This window comes from Chelonia mydas, chromosome 9 (genome assembly GCF_015237465.2).
Source record: "Chelonia mydas isolate rCheMyd1 chromosome 9, rCheMyd1.pri.v2, whole genome shotgun sequence".
Classification (NCBI taxonomy): domain Eukaryota; kingdom Metazoa; phylum Chordata; order Testudines; family Cheloniidae; genus Chelonia; species Chelonia mydas.
This window is the reverse complement of record NC_057855.1, coordinates 11,448,139-11,463,565: the sequence shown is the minus strand read 5'-3', so window position 1 is coordinate 11,463,565 and position 15,427 is coordinate 11,448,139. Positions and strand designations below refer to the sequence as shown.

Below are 15,427 nucleotides of genomic sequence, written 5' to 3'. Positions count from 1 at the left end.
AGAATAGCCATACTGGCAAAGCACTCCTAGTGTGGATGCAGCTTGTCGCAGTAAAGGTAATGCTTTGTACCAGTATAGTAACACTCCCCCCGCTCCCCCCCTCCCCCCGCCACACACCTACCTACCTCAATGAGCAAAATTGCCGTGTGTATGCACTCTATCCTCAATTATATGAGCACAAACTACTTCTTCCACAGCACCCCTGCTTCATACAGTGCACACCGAATGAGCAAGCTATTCAATATTTTGTTTTCTCCTCACTGTTCTGTGTGTGGCCCCATGTCTTATTTACTGCACACTATTCAACTCTTGATCTGAAGACATAATGATCAATTTCCTTGTGGGTTTTTCCTATGGTGCTCATCATTATAATGAATTTATTTTTACAAAATCCACATGAATTTCTTTTTACAAAATTTTACCCATGGGGAACTGAGGCAGAGAGATTAAGGTCAAAGTGTCCACTGTTTTTGGGTGCCCAATTTGAAAGGCATAGGATCAGATTTTTCTGAGAACTTAGCATTATATAGCACTTCATATTCATATGTTCAAAGCACAGTTCCCACTGACTTCAGTTGCAGCTGTGAGCGCTCAGTACTTCTGCAAATCAGATCCCAGGGTCTCACTGTAGGAGCCCAGAAAATGATGAACACACAATCAGTGACCATGTGTAAGAAGTCTAGTTTAAATGACTAGTCCAGTATCAGATAGGAACTTAGTGGCAAAGGCAGGGATAGAATCCAATTCTCCAGAGCAGCATGCAACTGCATTAAGGACCCTCTCTTTTCCTGCACCTCCCTACCTTATTCACTAGACACCTTCCACAATAAATAAAGCATGCATAATAGAGAGACAGTCGCTTTCACTACACAACCCTGATTCATCTCCAGGACAGAGTGAACTGAATGAGGGGAAAGAAAGTACGTGGTCATGTAATCAGAGACTGTATCAATGCCTACCTTAGTTCTGGCATTTTCTAGCTTCTCAATTGTTTACTCTGCAACCTTAATAATGTTCTTTTAAATGTAGTTGGTATATTTTGACTTCCTACTTAAAAACAAAACAAGGTAACTGCCACTAGCTGCTCTTAATAGTTTTCTTTCCAAAAACAAGCTCAAGAGCGGATTAGGTCACCTCAAACCATTTCTTACAGTGTCTGAACTGCAGAAATACTTATAAAATGTTGACATCTTGAATCAGAAACAGTTTAAAATACCAAACAACAAATCCCTTGGTGTTCAGGAATCCTTTCACTCACAAGAAGAAATACACTGGATATTAAAGCTGAGCAATTAAATTCATTGTTTAGTTGCAACAGCTGAAGAGGCCCAATTTATTTTGGATGCAATCTTTTAACTAGGCCAGAACTGATTATTATATAAAATATAATTTTTATTATTAATATAATAGCAAGAGTTGGCAGCACCACCTACAGCTATAATGGGAAGTGTCAGACAACTTTAAGACTTTGTTTTTCTGTTGCTTATAACTTTGCTGAATTTTAACAGTTCAGGCTAAAGATTTCCTGACTGCCTCAGATAAATTTAATAAAAATCAGCCTATTTTTCAGCAAAAAGGTCCAGCTGTTTGAGAACAAGGTTAAAGAAAAATTTAAGTTTTGCCCATGTTAAATAAATTCTTACAACCATTTCATTGAGAACTTCTAAAGCCTCCATGCTTTGGAGCAAGAGTTTGAAATCTGATGGTGGGTTTTTTCCCCACATCCGTGGCCGACAAAAGTTTTAATCGACAAAGGTACTAGGATAGACAAAGCCAAGGACTACGATCTTGGGGGCAATGGGGGTGTGATGGTGGGAGGGGACTGACAAACAGATTGCAGATGGCTGGGCAAGGCCACCAGGGGAGACTGGGGTGAGCAGCATGAGAAATCCAGGGAGGGAGACTGAGAATCAGATAGGAAGCACTGAAATAGAGACTGGGTAGGCTATGTGAAGAAACTGGGTCAGAAATGGGGGCAGGTCAAGACAGGGACAGAAGGGGTCGGGCTTGTGGAGAACACTGTAGAAAGGTCTGTGACCATTAGAGAACACTCCCTCCAGAACCTGCAATGGAACCCATGATTCCCAAGTCAACAGCCTCTGCTGTCAGCAAGTTACACTGCTATGTGTTTACTCAAGAAGCAGAGACCTGTGCTATGCATCTAAAGGTTCATATCCTGCTGGTGACCCATGGAGATGTCAATATGATTCCACGTACTAAACATAAAAAACAAATCCACTTTTAAAAACTTAAACAATTATATACAAAAGTTGCAAAGTCAGGCACTCAAAAGTTAGGAAGTGTCAGAATTAAGGTTGTCTGTCCTTGTGTGTACATATTATGACATGGTCTTTAATGACACGATCACATACTATTTTTTCCCCACAAGACCCCTGCCTCGTTCAGTGCACAGTGATCACTGAATGAGAAGCTATTCCATATGTTGTTCTCTTCAGTGTTCAATGTGTTGTCCCGTGCCTTATTTACTGCACACTATTCAGAAAAGGGTTTAAATAAATTATTAATAGTCTCATGGACTTTTCTACAGTGCTCACCACTATAGTATCTGAATGCTTCACAGATATCAATTTATTTTCACAACACCCATGCAGTGAGGTGAAGGTATTATGTCCATTTTACACATGGGGAACTGAGGCACAGAGAGATTAAACTCAAAAGCGTCCATTAATTTTAGGTGCCCAATTTGCGATGCCTGGGGCCTGTTTTTTCAGAATAATTAGCATTATATAGCACAGTGGTTTTCAAACTTTTGTACTGGTGACCCCTTTCACCATTATAAATGCTGGATGCAAAGCGGGATTTGGGTTGGAGGCTGACAGCTCGCAACCCACCATGTAATAACCTCGCGACCTCCTGATGGGTCCCGACCCCCAGTTTGAGAATACCTGATATAGCATCTTACATGTTCAAAGCACAGCTCCTATTGAATTCAGTTGTAGCTGTGACTGCTCAGCATGGCTGCAAATCAGACCCCAGGGTCTCATTTTGAGTTCTCAGAAAATAAGTAACACGATTAATGACCACCAGTGAAAAATTTGGTTTAAGTGACAAGGCCAGTATCAGATAGTAACTCTGTGGTGCAGTGTGCAAGTATAGAATCCAATTCTCCAGGGCAGTATTCAACTGCCATAACCATAAGACAACTCCCTTCTGTTTCTTCAACCCCCTGCCTCATTCACTACACACATTCCAAATTTCTACAACAAATGAGGCAGGCATCCTGCCAACAGCTGGTTTCACTACCACAAGCCTAATTTATCCCCGAAGCGCACACAGTTCTATGCACTGAATAAGGCAAGGATCTTGTGAAAAAGTTAACCTAATTATACGATCCAACATTATGATGCATACACACAGGGACAGGCAACCTTAATTCAAATATTTCCCAGGGTTTGCTTACTAGACTTTGAAACCCTAACACTGTTTTGTGTGTGCAACTATTTACATTTTGGAAGTACGCAAATGCCCCAATTAGCACCAAGACCCCATTATAGATTTAACATCAAGGTTGAACCCTATGTACTGCAACTGATTCTAGTTTAGGATGCTGCTAGTTAAAATATCTTTAATCCACTGATTTAGAATATAAGACTTGCATAACATTTTAAAAGAATCTCAGATATCCCAAAACATAAAAAGATTTGCAAGTAATGAAGACAGCCAGCAGCCACCAAGAAAAAGAGGAAGATTTGGAATAGCTAGAATACACTAGAAATTTTCCAAGACAGCTTTCATTATATCTATATAATCTATTTACTCTCTGGAGAGGATTAAACAAGTCTCACCACAACCCTGTTCTACGACTCAGTTTTGCCAGAAGTACATTAACCTACCTACAATTTCACAGACAAAGTTATGCTAAGCTAAAATGAATTGCCTCAGACTTTCAAATAAACAAGACATTTGGGGTATATGAGCGTTCAAACACAAAGCATTCTTGCTTCTTGTATATTTTTATTATTTGATTCATCCTATCATCTCCACCTCTGTTAATCCACTGGCGAGGAAGACATTTTGGCTAGATTTTGTTTTGTTTTTTTAAAGTAAGATTTAGAGAAAACAACTAAAATATGCTGCCTAGCCCTCTCCTTCTAGCTCTAGCAACTGGCATCCATTAAAATGAGAACTGTAAAAGATTTAGAGAAAAAACCACCACCAATATATAAATATCTAGGATGTTTATATGTAAAATAAATGTGATGCTGGAGAAGCCCAAACTGCAGCTATACAGAGTAAATCCATTTATTTCAACAATCCCATACATTCTAGGGACCATTTTTTTGAGGGAGGAGGTTTAGCGTTTATAACAAAAAAGAACCAGCGAAGATGTAATAGTCTCATGTTTGAAACACTTCGCAATGACCCTCTCAACTAAATCTATACCTACATTTTGGTTTGTTTGGAGAAGGTCTAAAAATAACCAGTGAAAATGTGTATTTGCTATTCTCTTAACAGAAAAACTATTTAGAATTAGGACATTATATCATGTTTACCGTCAGCAGTACGTCAAAATAAGAACTACTGCGTCCTACTCGCCCAAGCCAAAATTCAGAGCAAAAAATTAGAAAGAAAAATTTGAATTGATTTAACAAGTAAGCAAGATTGACCCCTCACCTAACTGAAATATTAGTCTAATCATTTTCTTAAAAACTGACCAGATTGTGCAAAACATGACCTGAACTGGACACATTGTAAGCTACTAACTACACCAGAAGAAATGTTTCAACAACTCTCTCAAGTTATCCTTGACGCGTTTCAACAATGACCCAGTTTTAGGAAGATCTCGCTCATGATCGTTCTACCTGGTGAAGCCTCATTCCATACTAGAGCTACAGTCTATGAGCAGAGGAGAACTGCTGAGACAGAGCAGAAGTGCCAGCAGCGTAAATATGGCAACAGCAGCATGTCTGCTGTTAATCAAGTAACCCATAGCAGCATTTTGTGTTCAGTGTGCCACAGACAGTTCACAGCTCAAACTGGCCTAGCCAGCCACTCACGTGTTCTCAGAACCCAAACCAACCACTGATATCATGCTCATCTTCAAACTCAAAGGACGAACAACAATGTATAGTAATACTAATTTAGGTCTTTTTATTTCTTCTTTAATATATTGTGACTAATTTTATAAGGCCCCCAATCCTGCAATTTGAGCCATGCAAGCCAACACCAATGCCAATATAGAGCTCTACTGACTTCAGTGGTGCTTGTCATGGATGCAGAGGTACATCTGCCAGACTTCAATTGCAGATGTGGGGCTCAGAGACATAGGTGTTACTAAATCCATTTTATCCAATTTAGTAATATTAAGTCTCAATATAAAAAATCCTGCTAGCTTCCTGGCTCCACAGGACATTCTTGCGAGAACATTGCTGAGAGGTCTGTTTCACCAGCCAAGTAGCTGCTCAGCAGGCATTCTGCACTACACCAGTCTCACTCCTCACCCAATGCCATTTCCTATAAGACGAGACTGACTACATCAGGCCCAACTGCAATGTGGCAAATAATTTCAAGGTATGTCTTTTGGGGAAAAAACTGAAACATTACATTTACATCAACATTTGTGCAGCACTTAGTACACTGGAGTGCTAATGTAAGATTAAATTAAAATAATGGCTAAATTTAACCAAATTGCTGAGGTCAGCTAGGAAGAGTCCTTAGTGCTGTAACTCTCCTGACATCAACTGGCCTTGACCTTACTTTTGAATACATACTGGGAAAGTTAAAGGACATGTGACACAGAACTCTCCCCCAGATAACCTTGAACAATCAGTCTCAAAAGAGCCATAAGTGTGCTACTACAAGCCTTTTTCCCCCAAAAAAACAATTAATGCATGGCAAATGCACAGCACATGGTCAATATCTTCATCAGCAGTTCAATGCCCAAAACAGTAAGTAGGCAGCAGATTATCACAAGACAACTGATGTCAGGCTGAAAGTAATTACATTTAGAATCACCACATAAAGGAAGTTTTAGTCCTAGTCAATTTCATTGTGCATCTGCAAGCAAAGCATTCCTACACAGATCTAGTCCAGGGGTCTCAAACTTCACTGCACCGCAACCCCCTTCTGTCAACAAAAATTACTATACGACCCCAGGAGCGGGGACCAAAGCCTGAGCCCACTCAACCCCCACTACCCAGGGAGGAGCGGTGTGAGAGACAAAGCCACAAGGCTTCAGCCCTGGGCAGAGGGGCCTATAACCTGAGCCCACCGCCCAGGGCTGAAGCCCTCAGGCTTTGCCTTCAGCCCAAGGCAGTGGGGCTCGGGCTTCAGCCCCAGGCAATGGGCCTCAATAAGTATAACACCAGCCCTGGTGACCCCATTAAAATGGGGTCCCGACCCACTTTGGGTCTTTTCACTGAAAACTCACTGAATTTTTGATGTTTTCTGCAATAGCTTCTTGATAGATCACTAGATGCCATGCAATAAATCAGTTTATTGGTGGTGAATAATTTGAATTAAACAGAGTAGGAGAAAGGGAAGATGCACATTTGAAAATAATTTCAGTGGGAAGAGAAGGAAAAGGTGCACAGGCATGATTCCTGACCCTGGATATTTTCTCTCAGTCAGTGCTCAGGCATTTTACCTAACAATCGGGAACAATAGTAGTAGAAAGGCCAGTAGTAGTCCAAAAAAGTTAAATTTTCATTATCAGTGTCCTTAACTAGTTCTCGTTGTTCCTGGGTATTGGAAGCTATATAAATCCTTACTACAGGACTCCAAAATATTGGGTGATACTCCACATCATACTAAATTGCAATACTAGACAGAACTGTATGAAAATTAGGGATGGAGTTTCAAGCTTTTGGAACCTTTTATTGACTTAATCCGCTGTGAAAAGATTTTAAGTGTTGTATGATTTAAACATCAGTGAAATATGTACTTCATTTTTTCCACTAGATTTTTCTTCCAAGATAACCAAGGGCTGGGGAAATAGTAATTCTTACTCTGATTTGATTCCGCAGTTGATCCGCTTCTTGCCGTAACTGTTCCAGTTCACTCATCCTCTTGAAGCTGTTTCTCTCTCACTGTTACAGTGCAGGCAAAGAAAATCTGCCAATTGAAAAAAAAAAAAAGATGGGGGAATTAATTTCCATTGTCTAGACCACATTTCCTCCATTTCCAAGCACTGTACCTAAGTTAACTCTATTCTCCATAAATGGCTTGTCTGAGGGAGATTCCCACTACTAGATATTATAATAAGACATTTTGTAGGACTCTGCTTGGTTGCCATAAGCAGCATTGTTAAATGTGCTATATCAGGGTGGCCGAACTGTGACTCGCAAGCCATATGCGGCTCTTTTACCATTAAAGTTCAGCTCACAGAGCCCCTTCTGCCCCTCCCCATTCTCCATCTACCAGACTGGAGGGGGAGGCTCAGGATCTCTGCCTTGAAGCAGGGTGATGGGAGAGGAGCTTCTGGCCAGCAGGGATGGGGGTCTCTGGGCTTCTGCCCAGTGGGGAGGGGGGTTTCAGAGCTTCAGCAGGAGCAGGACTGAAGCCCTGAGCCCCACCAGGTGCCTCCTGCGGGGCTGAAGCCCCGAGCCCTGGACCCTGTCAAGCATGCCCCGGCTCTCAAATTTCTGAAGATTGTCAGATGCGACTAAGAGGGCCAGTAAGTTTGGCCACCCCGTGCTATATCATGGACAGTTTACAAGTAATTGTCAACAGAAACACCAGCTGCAATTTAGAAAGACCTATTAATGAATACATGTAGATATTTAGCTTTGTTTTTCACTTGCAGACGTCTCTAAGAGTAGAAGTTTCAACCTCTTCAACCCAATTTGGCAACAATAAGCAGTGACACTGCTCTAGACCCTATTTTTAAACTACACATTTCTATAATGCAGAAGTCTGTGCAAGAAATTCATAGGAAGACATTTTTGATTAGAGATGAGAGTTGTCTAACAGTAAATGCACAGAATTTGGAGTCAATAACTCAAGTTCAGACATCAGATTTTCCACTGAAGTAGGATGTTCTTGGTGAAGTCACTTAATCTGTGTCTCTTTCCACCATCAAGGTTATTTGTATTGTGATAGCACCTAAAGGCCTTAATCAGGATCAGGGTCCCACTGTGCTAAGCACTGTGCAACCACAGCGTATAAAGTGGTCCTGCCTTGGAGAGATTGCAATCTAAACAGACAATGCATACAAACAGTAGTAGACATGAACAAGTAACTATCAGGTTTTGCAACTTTAAACGTTTTGCTTGTATTATTTTTGTTTCCTAGTTTCCCCAAATCATTTCTCTATCCTAGCCCCAGTCAGTGACACCACGATTGCTGACTCAGAGCTCTCAATCCAACCTGCCCACAGAAAAACAAACCCCCCTCTGTAAACACAATGAGCACAGATCTGCTGACATCTGAATGCTTTTTAGAATGAGACTGGGTTTGTGAAGCACTAGGTAAGAGTACTGTTACTACAGAAGGGCACATTCATATGGTTACAAATATTAAAGATAAAGATGTGGCCAGTTAAGGAAACTTATCTAGTATCTTCTCTAAAACATCTAGATGTGGAACCTCTAATTCTTACTGGGAAGAAATGCCCAACATCTTTTCCAGACTATAATTAGCTACACATGATTACTATAAGAACTTCATTTAAAAACGGAAGATTGAGCAATATTCACCCAGTTTATTACACTGAAACCTAAAATAATCAGCCATAAATATGAGAAAGTTCTGTTGCAAAAAAGCCTGATAAAGTAGAAAATCTAGCTATCACCCTGCATCCCTCACCCCAAATTCCCAGCACACTGCATCCAGTGCTGATTCTAGTTACCATGTCCTTCAATCTCACCTGATGACACACCTGTTCTACTAGTCAGACTCTAGGCATTTCATATGATCTTGAAGGGCTTGTTTTCACTGCAACAGTTGAGTTACTACACTCGAGCTAGCTAGCTGGAATGAGAGCAACCACAACTCAAAAACAACACTGGGGTTACAGAGTGATTTCATTAGCAGCACAGAGGGATTAGATTATTTGATGATGAGTCGTATCTTGACTTGAGCTACTGCATCCCCACTGCATTACCTGAGCTTCAAGCCACCTATTCTCTCCCCCCCCCCATACACACACACCTCACCTCATCACACAGAGCAACTAGCAGAAGGTTAAAGCACTACTTAACTTGAGCTAGAAATTGTGTGTGTGGGGAAGGGAATTAGGGATAACAATGGAGTTATAACCTAAGGCTATGTCTACACTGCGCACCTTACAACGGCATGGCTATGCTGCTGCAGCAGCACTGTTGTGAGGTGTGTTGTGTAGCCACTCTTCATCCCCAGGATAGAGCTCTCCTGATGACAAAACAAAACCACCTCCAATGAGGGGCAGTAGCTTTATTGACAGGAGCACGGCTCCTGCCAACAAAGCGCTGTTCAGACCGGTGCTTTTCGTCATTCAGGGGGGTGCTTTTTCACACCCCTGAGACACAAAAAATGTTTTAAAGATTAAATTGCCTATGTAGACAAAGCCGAAGAGTGAGCACAGTGCTGTACAAGCTAAGAATGGTGGATCATGGCTCTAAGTAGTTTACAAACAAATTAATGCATCACCTTAGGGTGTTCTTAGGAAAGGACATTAAAGTGCCTTTTAATAAGTTTAAAACAGCTACTATAGTTATGAGATTCCCCTCTCACTTCTCCAGCCCAGATATAAACGTGAACTAGAAGCTCTATCAATACCTATTTTATCTTTCAAACACTTTGATTTTCTCACACTTCTAATAGGTATCAAAATCAACTTGATACTTCAGTTACAATCTTTATTTCAAGAATAAGTAACTATACCTGTATTCTCTCCTAAGAATCAAAGTAATCAAAATTAATGTTTACCAGGAAGATTGTAAATAATCTAAATCAGTGGTTCCCAAACTGGGGTTCACAAAATGTTACAGGGGGTTCTCGGAAAAAAATTCCCTAATGGCAGACAGAGCTGTCCCTAGGAACCCCGGGCAGCACGGGGCCAGCAGCCCGGAGCCCCTGGACTTTCAAGAGCTAAGCAGATCAAAGCAAGCATATCTATCACACTGAGGAGATTTCAACTTCAAGACTCCTTATAAGAAATGGAAAGAAAGGTGGATATTTTTTTGCTGTTTTTAAAATTAAACAGGCAGCTAGTATTATTTTTAAAATTATTATGAAGAACAAGTTTAAGCTTTTGCTGGACTGCTCAAGACCTGAATGCTTGTGTAGGAGGAACTCTGAGTTGGCTTCTTAAATACCTTCATGCTGTTTCACATCTGATACTCCTTGATGAAACATAGGAGCCTTGTCTTATAACTGGCTTATTCAAGGTGATACAAGCTAGGAAAGTGAGATCTTGGAAGAGTGTTGCTGTTTTCATAATGTAATAAAAATACTGTAATGATAAATAATAATTAATAATAAATAGTGTGTAATAAGCATGTCAAAACAAATTTTATATTTCCAAGATCAGTGCTTTTATAATTTATACTCAGGTAGAGGAGAAAAATCCCTGGAAAAATTCATTTTTAGGAGGGGGCTTGCGAGACTTGACATTTTCGTGAAAGGAGTTCACAGGCTGTTAAAGTTTGGGAACCACCGATCTATATAAATATTTTCAACTGGACATCATACCAATGTCTCTACCACTCATTACATTCACAGGTTTGACTTTCCTACTTTAAATGTATAAATTCTGTGTCATAATTATAAGACATTACAAGCACTATGAAACTTTTCTAGGCGATTATTACTTTAATTTACCATCAGTTTCCTACTTTATTCCCCCAATGTACTGAATGCAATAATAGAAGGCATTATTAGTGAGAAATGAAAAATAGTGAACACGAGTATGATGTGCATACTTTCTGAAAAATCAATAAAATTAAATATTAAAAATTGCAATCACTAGTATGTGTGCTTATATGGCTGCCCTGGTTCCTGTGATTATTTCCTCCTAGAAACAGTCAATTTAAAGCCTAAGCAACTTAAAAAAAAAAAAAAAGTTAACTGCAAGTATTATGAGGTACTATACTTGTGTCAGAGTCTCACTGTCAACTGATGGTTTTACTAACAAATTTTCCTATTTTAAAAATGTTTTCCCTCCCCATCCCAGAATCCTGAACACACACAGAAGGGAAAATAGCTACATAGATACAAAATACTGTCAAATGCACAAACTAAAAAAGATATTTGACTAATGTTTCAGTTAAAAGTAAGCACATAAGATTACTGTAAGAGGAGGTTAAAACATTTCAGAGAAGCTCTATTTAAGTTGATGGTGTCCCTGTAACTGGATGCAAGTTCTTCTGGGCAGGGAATCAGTTTTTGTTCTATGATGTATCATGCACATCAATAGTTCACTGTAAATAGTATCAATATAATAAATTATACTCTATGACGGGCTGAACTATTTATTGAACTTTAGGCACATTTTTGTCAGACAAAGAGCTAGCAGCAGGCACCTTTTCTGTGTAGGTAAAAGTCAGGATGCTTTTTTGAGAAAGACTGCTATAATAATGTCTGAACTCCACAAGTATACTATTGTTACACAGACGTATGAGGAGGCTGAGAGCATGCTCTATACTTCATTTCTGAAGTCAGGTAGACCATTAAGCTAGATATCTGTAATTAAAGGTCTGGTCTACACTACAGACCTATACTGGTCTAACTATATCGCTCAGGGATGTGAAAAATCCACACGCCAGGCCATGTAGTTATACCTACCTAACCACATGTTTAGACAGTGCTACGTAGGTTGGCAAGAGTTTTTCCTGCTGACGTAGCTACCACCTCCCAGGGAGGTAGATTAACTACACCAACAGGAGAGCTCTTTCCCATCAGCTTAGAGCATCTTCATTAAAGCTCTATAGTGGGATGCCTACAAGAGAAAGTTATACTGGTTTAACTTAAATCTGTTTTTAAACTTGGTTAAACCAATGTAAACTTTTACTATTGAGGGAATTCTGTGCCACTGCACAATGCATAATTTGCACAGAAATTAAATGTTCTGCACAGAATTTCCTTTCCCCCCACCACAGAAGTGGGCTGCAGAGCTGTTGCCCACCACTAGGGGGCACTGGACCTGGCAGAAGACACTGCCCAGGGAAGGGAGCTGGAGGGTTCCGGGCAGCTGCAGTTCCCAGCACACCCTGAAGGAAGGAGACGGCATGCAGGAAACTCAACAAGCCCAGGAACCAGCATCAGGCTGTTTCTCTCTTTGGATCCTGAGGGTTTGTTGTTTTTTTTGGGAGGAGGGGAGGGGGGGGTTCGGGTATCTGGGACGGGGGCACCCTGCAACAGGCTCTAAGGGGTAGGGAATGTGAGTATCTGGCCCCCCAGCTGGGTTTGGGGGGGGGGGGGGGGGTGAGAGAAGGGGCAGAGAAATAGGAACTGGATTGCAGCAGTTTTAAAATAATCTCAAGAAGTTTTCCCTTAGTAAAAATACTAGAGAAATATAAATAAGACTAATGATTTAAACATTACTCATTCCCTCCCCCTCCAGAAAAAAAGTGAAACATTTTGATATTCTCTGTTTTGTTAGTCTTGCACTAAGTATGCAGAGGCTAATGAGGTACAAAAGAAGCAGCATTCTGATAGAGGTACTCAAACCTATTTGCCAAAAAAAAAAAAAAGGAACAAAAACAAAAAAACCACACACTACTCATGCAGTAAAATCTGATTCTAAATCAGGGCCAGCTCCTGGAATTCAAAAACAGTGTTTGTCCAGAAGTATTCCACATGTACAAAGAGACAAAGCTTAGAATGACTGATTTTGGGGGGGTTTTGTTTTGTTTCATTTTTTTAAATACAAAGATGCCTCCATATCCTCAGAAAAGAAAGAACTGAGGTTTTCTATATCCCTACCAGGACCAACCCCACAGAATCTAGGAAAATAGGTGTCAATGTCACTTTTATACCTCTTAGCAAGTTAATAGACAGTAGGGCTGTCAATTAATTACAGTTAACTCAAGTGATTAACTCAAAACAAATTAACTCGATTTTAAAAGTTAATCGCGATTAATCACAGTTTTGATCACACTGTCCAACAGTAATAGTTTACCAATTGAAATGTATTATAAATATTTTTGGATTTTTTTTTACATTTTCAAATATGATTTTAATTACAACAGAATACAAAGTGTACAGTAATCACTTTCTATTTTTATTACAAATATTTGCACGGTTAAAAAAAATAGTATTTTTCAATTAATCTCATACAAGTACTATAGTGCAATCTCTTTATCATGAAAATGCAATTTACAAATGTAGATTTTTGTTATATAACAGCACTCAAAAACACAACAATGGAAAACTGTAGAGCTTACAAGTCCACTCAGTCCTACTTCTTGTTCATCCAATTGCTAAGACAAGTTTGTTTACATTTACAGGAGATGCTGCTGCCTGCTTCTTATTTACAAGATCACCTGAAAGTGAGAACAGGAGTTCGCATGGCATTTTTGTAGCCAGAGTTGCAAGATATTTACGTGCCAGATATGCTAAACATTCGTATGCCCCTTCATGCTTCGGCCACCATTCCAGAGGACATTTCCATGCTGATGACACTCGTTGAAAAAATAATGCATTAATAAAATTTATGACTGAACTCCTTGGGAGAGAATTGTATGTCTCTTGCTCTGTATATGGCCACATTCTGCCATATACTTTGTGATATGGCAGTCTCAAATGACGACCCAGCAAATGTTCGGTTTAAGAACCAATGTGAGATTTCTAAAGATAGCTACAGCACTCGACCTAAGGTTTAAGAATCTGAAGTGCCTTCCAAGGTGTGAAACATGTTGTCAGAAGTCTTAAAAAAGCAATACTCCAATTTGGAAACTACATAACCAGAACCATCAAAAAAGAAAATCAACCTTCTGTTGGTGGCATCTGACCCAGATGATGAAAATGAAAGTGTCAGTCCACACTGCTTTGGATCATGACGGGTTCTGCTCGATAATCAGCACAGAAGCATGTCCTCTGGAATGATGGCTGAAGCATAAAGGGGCACATAAATGTTTAGCATATCGGGCATGTAAATATCTTGCGACATCAACTACAACAGTGCCATGCAAATGCCTGTTCTCATTTTCAGGTGACATTGTAAATAAGAAGCGGTATCTCCTGTAAATGTAAACAAACTTGTTAGTCTTTGTGATTGGATAAGTAGGACTGAGTGAACTTGTAGGCTTTAAAGATTTACATTGTTTTGTTTTTGAGCACAGTTATGTAAAAAAATTCTACATTTGTAAGTTGCATTTCACGATAAAGAGATTGCACTACAGTACTTGTATGAGGTGAATTGAAAATACTATCTCTTTTGTTTATCTTTTTTACACTGCAAATATTTGTAATAAAAACAGAAAGTGAGCACTGTACACTTTGAATTCTGTGCTGTAATTCAAATCAATATATTTGAAAATGTAGAGAACATCCAAAAATATTTAAATAAATGGTATTCTATTATTGTTGTACAGTGCAATTAATCAATTATTTTTTAAGCTCTCACTTTTTTTAAATTGTTTAACAGCCCTAATAGATACTATGATTAATACTTTTCAAAATTAACAGGATTGATGATTCACTTATACAAATTCAGGCTCCAATCCTGCAGACACATGTGCATGTGTAATTTTACTCATTTAAGTTGTTCCAGTTAAGCTACTGAGGCTTCTCACATAAGTAATATTATGTCTAAACATATGGAGGACTGAGCCACGCCTCGTGTGTGCAAACATGTTCATTGTACATTAAAAATATTCTTAAACACTCCCATATTATACATTTCATAACAGTTTAATTTTGATAAGACTAATGTTATAGTGAAGTGGTAGTTTACATGCTCATCTTTAATAAACTTTTATTTAAATTGGACAAGGCAAATATGTTTCTGTTCTCTGAGAAGGGATTAGAAGGAAAGGAAAGTTACTACTGCAAAGCAGCAACTCAGAATGAATAGTGGAGTTGTTTACATATTCAGGATGTGCTGCAGCACAATGGTGAAATACTTCCTAGCTTAGTGAAACTATGCATGACCTAAGCACCGTTAGCACAGTCAGTTTTGACTCCTTAAAATCACAAATACTGAAAGATCATTTACTTGCCACTCAGGAATCCATATTTATATTTGGTTTATACTTTGATCCTCTTTCAGTCTCAATGGATTTAACATTCTAAAAAAATAGATCAAAAAGGGTATCAAGTTCAACAAATCCTTAAAAAAATTAAGTCTTATTGAGCTTTCCTGATTTTACTTGGGAAGCAAGTTATGTATGACAACTGAATTACCAAAGCCTACAGAAACCAAAATCTCTGGCTTGGTTAGGACTTGTTTAAAGTAAATATCCCGATGATCTAGAGTAGCTATACAAATTCGTACTACAAAGTAATCATTATTTTGAGTCCTGCAACAGCTCTCTGCTAAAATAAA

At 39.2% G+C, this 15,427-nt stretch overlaps 1 protein-coding gene across 11 annotated transcripts in view; it reads right to left on the bottom strand.

Moving 5' to 3' along the window:
• GNB4 (G protein subunit beta 4) overlaps window positions 1-15,427 on the bottom strand; it is a 122,608-nt gene that overhangs the window by 20,436 nt on the left and 86,745 nt on the right. For 10 of the 11 annotated variants that reach the window (XM_007056978.4, XM_043521986.1, XM_043521984.1 and 7 more), the window contains one exon: window positions 6,969-7,074. In XM_007056978.4, the coding sequence (XP_007057040.1) occupies window positions 6,969-7,025 (57 nt within the window). In that variant the 5' untranslated portion in view covers window positions 7,026-7,074. Of the gene's footprint in view, window positions 1-6,968; window positions 7,075-15,097; window positions 15,166-15,427 lie in introns of those variants that run through there. The other variant, XM_043521989.1, reaches the window with a different exon arrangement.